This window comes from Crocodylus siamensis, chromosome 6 (assembly GCF_052110815.1).
Source record: "Crocodylus siamensis isolate JL-2025a chromosome 6, ASM5211081v1, whole genome shotgun sequence".
In the NCBI taxonomy this organism is placed as follows: domain Eukaryota; kingdom Metazoa; phylum Chordata; order Crocodylia; family Crocodylidae; genus Crocodylus; species Crocodylus siamensis.
Window position 1 is genome coordinate 82,346,719 of NC_143400.1, and position 6,000 is coordinate 82,352,718.

The 6,000-nt window shown below is 48.5% G+C and overlaps 1 protein-coding gene across 1 annotated transcript in view; it reads right to left on the reverse strand.

Moving 5' to 3' along the window:
- GOLIM4 (golgi integral membrane protein 4) overlaps positions 1–5,529 on the reverse strand; it is a 50,323-nt gene extending 44,794 nt beyond the window's left edge. Inside the window, exon 1 of the mRNA XM_090052674.1 lies at positions 5,108–5,529. Within this exon, the coding sequence (XP_089908800.1) occupies positions 5,108–5,294 (187 nt within the window). The 5' untranslated portion in view covers positions 5,295–5,529. The remainder of the gene's footprint in view (positions 1–5,107) is intronic.
- Positions 5,530–6,000: the final 471 nt, after the last annotated feature.

Sequence of the window (6,000 nt, forward strand, 5' to 3'; positions counted from 1 at the left end):
CCTGACCATTCCCACTTTGAAGTCAGGGACAATCCCCATTTCAGGTAAGCAAGTCTGACCGATTTCACAAAACCAAATCACACTATAGAATGTCAGTTAGCATTTTAGCTGATTTAGCACCAGTATATGTTGTATTCTTCTTGGCTGTAGCCAAAGATCACATCAGCTAAAGTTCTGCTGGTTGCACAGCCTTGCTGAAATCTACAGGTAGTCCGTGATGAGGTAAGCCAGCTAGTAGGTGTTGAAAACTGAAGTCTGGGAGAACAGTTGAGCTGCTTCCCCATACAGGTTTCCCTTGCCAACCATTGGGGTTAGGTTCCTGAAAGTTCCTATGGTTGGCAAAACTGTGGTTGGCAAGACAAAAGGCTTATGGGAAAAATGGCAGGTGGTTGATGGCTGATGTGCAGCCACAGAAAACCGTGGTTACTCAAAACTGTACATCATGGTAGCCAAAATTGTATATATAGAATATTAAGTGTGGACACTCAAAGTCATGGCTGGCAAAACTGTGGGTGGCGAGGGAAACCTGTATTATAGTCAGAGTTGGAAAAAAGGAGAAAAAACTGAAGTCTTCAGATAATTAGGATTCTAGCCCAACATAAGGAGTAACAAGAATAGTCAAAGGTGCTAGACATAAGATACTATTAGGGAAAGAATTAAAATAGAATAGATTAGCAGTGTATGTTAAATTAGCTGATGTCTGAGGAAAGGGGAGATGGAGTGCTTAAGTATGCAAAAGCATTTCTAGCTATATTTAGACTTGAAGCAATTAAGATATGATCGGTTTTGCACGAAGATATCAACGAAGCCCTATGCTTACCGCTGAAATACATTCCAATCCAGCCAAGAGGAAAATAGTATCAAATTAAGTATTAAAAACTTAACAAAGCCCTTTCAAATGCTTTTTTATCACTAAGACAACTGAAATGAGATTATCTACAAGTTTTGAACACATAGTTCTAAGCAAATATGATTTAAAAATACAGTCAGCTGACTGGGAAGATTAGTAGTAGATAAGGGCTTTCATAAAGCAACTACTGAAAACTGTGTACAGGGATCTATTGATATAATAGATTTTTAAGCCGGCTTGGAACAAATTTATAAGCAGGCACCTGTCATCTCTATGCTTTCACTCCAGTAATCGTATCATGGTTACAAAGGCAGCTCTACTGCTTCTAATGTCCAACAGAAATATACTGCGAGGTAAAATCCAGAAGATGCGACTTAGACTTATTCTCTTCAGGGTTCCCAATTCCCTGGTTTGCAAGAGCTGCAAAACCTATCCCAATGCAAGCAGAGTCTGTAGACTCGGAAGCGGAGCTCCCATCCCCTCCAAAATAGAGGATTCTGTTCACAATGGTAGAGTCAACTTCCTACTAATTCTACCCCTTTCTCCTTGCCCTTCTCTTCTTGGGGAAAGAGTGGAAATTCTTCTAATTTAATTACATGAAAACCCAATGAAGAGAAAAAGCCACAAACATCACATTAGGGGCTATACTATAAACTTATTTTTTGCCTCAGAGCCAGGAATTGGATAGATTAGATCAGGTCTATTAATTCAGCTCTAGTGTAGTTCTGTTTCACTCCAGGGAAGTTTACTCAGGTGAACTGGGGTTGAATTTAGAAGAAAAGTCAGAGACCTTAAAAAAAGATTTAAAAGGCTCAGACTTCCAAAAACTGCAATCTGTTGGCCAAAGAGAGGACATGCTGCTTCTTTCTGAGCTCAATCAGGAGAGAAGGAATTTTATAGAGTTTTGGAGCACGGCTCCCACTGGTGCACGCACCCTAAGAGGGCATGGGGGGCATGTGCCCCTGGAACCGCACATGGGGCAAGCACAGTTTGTCACTGCGGGCTGGAGCCAGGGCAGCACTGCTCTTCCCAGTAGGGCTTGGGACAGGCTGTGCTCAGGGTGTGCAGTTGCACTGGGGGGGTGCGGAGCACTACAGTGAACTTTGGGGTGGCTGCAGCCTTCTCCCCGTAGTCCCCCTCCCAGCACTGCCGCTGCTGCCCTGAACGCAGCCCCAACCCAGGCCCCTGCCAGGAAGAACTCAGTACCACCCCAGCCACACCCTGCAGCAGCAATCTGCCCTCACCCTGCAAATAGATCTGGGGGCACATGCCCCCCCATGCCCTCCTGGGGTGTGCATAGCAACAGGATCCACCCCCCCTCCCCCGCACACCCCCTGGACAAGCTGCTCACCATACAACTCCATCCCGCACTCCATCCTGGCTGTGCAGTGCCTGCCCCAGCCTCACTCCCTCCTTCACCTTGGGGGCTTCAAAATGCACCCCCACCCCTTCCCTCCTCCCTCGCCCCTTCCCCCACACAGGCTTACCAGCCAGATGCTACTCTCTGCGCTGCCGGGTTGCATATCAGCAATCGGATCATTATTGGTCAATATGGCTTGTTAAAAATCAGCCATCTGTATCAGCCCAAAAAAATATCAGTGCACCCCTAACGGTTACCATTTAATGTATTTGAGTACATTGCCCTAGCATGCTCCCATTTCCAAACTTACTGTTCTGCAAGTATCCACATTACAAGAGAACAACTGATTATATAAAATGAGACATGCACATAGTATGACCAACTAATTATAGATTTTTGTCAGAACAGCAACAAGAATAGACTCCCCAGTTCGCACAAGAATAAAGTAGTGAATTAAATGTTCAAAGCCAACAATGTCTCCATAAACAGTCTGACTTTCTCTACAGTGAGGTTTGCCTATGGCTACACAATCTGTTTCTTATTTTATTTCTAGATTTAAGCCATTAGTGGTCAAACAAAAATAATCTGGGTTCTTTACATTCAAAAGATATCCAAATCAAATGAAGCCCTGAAAAGTAAACGTTTTAGAGTTTTGAGAGGGACACGGCCAATTTAAAATCCAGGTCACTTGAAAATAAGAGTTCAAAGTACAGTCAGATCTTGCACCTGTCTGGATTTTCTCAGCCAATGCTTTTGTTTGTGTTGTTTTAGAAGCTGTATGTCTTTACAAAAGTTGTTAACTTTCCCTGCTGCTGTGCAAGACACACACACACAGCACAGGGAAACTGAAGATGTATGAAAATGTATAAAATTTGATCCATCTATTTCTGTGCTAATTTGTTATAAAATATTGCATATAAAATAAAAATATCAAATACAAAATGCTAAAATCAGAATTCTTCCTGCACTTACGCCAAGGATAATGCTTTACCTTTAGTAAAGGTACTTTGCATTAGTGGAAATGACTATACAAGGTACACGGCTGTTCAAATTCAGCATCAATGTGCCGTTAGGTGCACACAGGATGGAAAATGCATGGGAGATAGTATTTCTTTCTAGCCTCCTCCCTGGCTCAATACATTTGAGGCTCTGAGCCTACCTCCCAGAAATTACAGAAAGCAAGAGTAAAATGTATTCAAGAACGTCATTTCTGTAAAACCGGTGTCTCTTCATTTCTCCTGATGAAGGGACATATATTTATCTTTACTATAAAAGTTTACCTGTAGGGCATCTTTTGATAGAAAAATCTTTTACGCATGCTTGATATGCCCAAGAGGCTCACGCTCTCCTTTTTAAGCATGTATTATTAAAATACATTAACTTTGGGGGAAACCTTATTAGTTGTTCAACAATTAATTTAAAACGGTAAGAGGAACATGATAGGTAATGTAGCACAAGACATGTTTTTTCAGGTCTTTGTACCGATTGTTTCCCTCCTGTTTTTTAATGCATTTATTTTCATGGGAAAATAGTCACTAACCCATAAAGTTTATAAAGTGAATAGTTTAATTATAACATAGCCCCAATGTGGGGAGCCATTTTATCCCCTCTTCTTGATCTTGGTAAAGTTTCAATCTGTAGAATGAATGCCACCGGTAGAGTTACTTGGCTATCCCCTAGGTCAGTGAAAGTAATAGAAACCTGTTGAAGTTTAACTTGCCCAAAGAACAGGATGTTCTGGTTTTCTCTATTTCCTCTTCAAGTAGTCTTGGCAAATATGCAGACCAGCTACAGTAGCCCTTCAGCTATCAGTCACATCTCTCCCCTTCATGCCCCCTCGGTCACTACAGCGATGCCACCGCCAAGGTGTTCCATAGCATTATTCTGTCTGAACTGGAGATGCTGAAACTAAGTAACCATGGACCTGGCGCCTACTAAATCTGTGCAATAACAAATTCCAATAAGAAATTAAAAACCTTTGACCCAATCCTGCTGTCCACATGTAAAGGTTGCAGGATCAAATCAATAGTATTCATCCTACTGCTGTTTGTACAGTTGGTGCAGCATGTAACGTCGGTGCAGCGTGTAAAGTTCCAGGCCAGTTAAATGCATCACATGTTCAATATTCATCTGTGACCACCTCAAACACTTTGAACAGAAACTATACATATTAAGGCCAAAGCTTTCAAAAGCCGGCACTGATTTGTGTGCGCCTGATTTCAGGCAGCTGAGACCAGATTTCCAGAGGAACTTAAAAAGTTTTGCACTTTACACAGTACTGATGGCTCATATACAATTCTGACGTTTTTGCATGCAGACGTCCTTGGGAACTGACAGCGATCAGTTACCAGAGCAAAATAATCTCCACTTCCAGCACCCTAAAATTGGAAGTGCCTGGTGATGAGCAGCCACGTTTAGGCAACTGCTTTGCGCCAAAATCTTCAAAGCCAGGAACAGAGCCTGATCTTCTCTGTTCTTCAAGTAGCTCAGGAAAGAGGATCTGAACTGTTCCTCACCTGGCGTAGCAAGAGAGCCCTAACTTTCAGGCTGGTGCCCAGGAACCACAGCCATCCCTTCCCACAACGGGATATCATCGCAAAGCCGAGACAAAAGTCAAAACGCAGCCGCTGGCTTTTGCGGGGCCAGGGGAGTAAGAAAGGGGGATGCAGCGAGTTCGCCTTTGCAGCTGGAGGCTGCAAGGTGCCCTGTGATCCTTCCGCAATAAGAGGGCCCTGTGGAGGGGGCAAATCCTGGCCACATTCAAGTCAGTGGCCTTCGAGGGGCGCATTTCTCCTACACGTGGGGGCAGGGCAGGGCAGGGCGGAGCGGCAGCTGCGGGGCAGATGCATGCGGGGGTGGCGAGAGACTCGTGGCGGGGGGGCAGGGAGCCGCGTTACCTTGCAGCTGGGCTGAGAGCGACTCCTGGTGCTGCTGGTACTTGAGCGCCATCGCCTCGGCCCGGCGCAGCTGGCTCTGCAGCTCGTAGTACAGCATCGCCCCGTAGATGAAGCCGAACACCACGCTCAGCAGCAGCAGGCTCTGGAAAACCCGCTTCTGCTTTCGCGAGCACATCCCGTTGCCCATAGTCCCCCGCCGGGCCGGCGGCGAGCGTCCCCCGCGGCGCGGCGCGGCGCGGCTCAGCGGCGGGCAGCAGCTGCCGGAGGAGGCGGCGGCACGGGGCAGCGCTGCAGCCCGCGCGACCCGCCGCCGGGCGGCCCCGGCAACATGCCGCGCCGCGCCCCGGGGCCGGGGCCGGGGCCGGGGCGGCGCCTGGCCGCGCTGCTCGGCAGGAGGCGGGGAAGGAGCCCCTGACAGCGAAACAAAGGAAACTTCCCCGCCGCCTCACGCCCCACTGACGTGTCGGCGCGGCGCGGCGCTGCGGCGGGTCCCCGGAGGAAGTCCCGCTCCGGGCGCTGCCTCATTGGCCGCGCTCTGCCCTCCCTTCGGGGAGGCCGCGCCGGAGCGCATTGGGCGCCCGCCGCGTCCGTCCGGCCCCGGCCCCGGCCCCGGCCCCGGCCGCGCAGCCTGCGCGGGGGTCGCGGCCGGGCCCAACGCCGCCGCCGGCGGGTGCCAGGTGTGGGCACAGCTCGGCCCTGCGTCCGCGTGTGCGCCCGCTTCCAGGCGCGGGCTGCATGTCCACACCGATTCCAGGTGTGGGCACAGGTGGTGCGTGTATGTACACACAGGTGCCAGATGTGACCGCAGGTTGAGTGTGTGTGCGTGCGTGCCGATTCCAAGTGTGGGCACAGGTTGTGTGCGCGTGGCCACATCGATTCCGGGTGCGGGCACA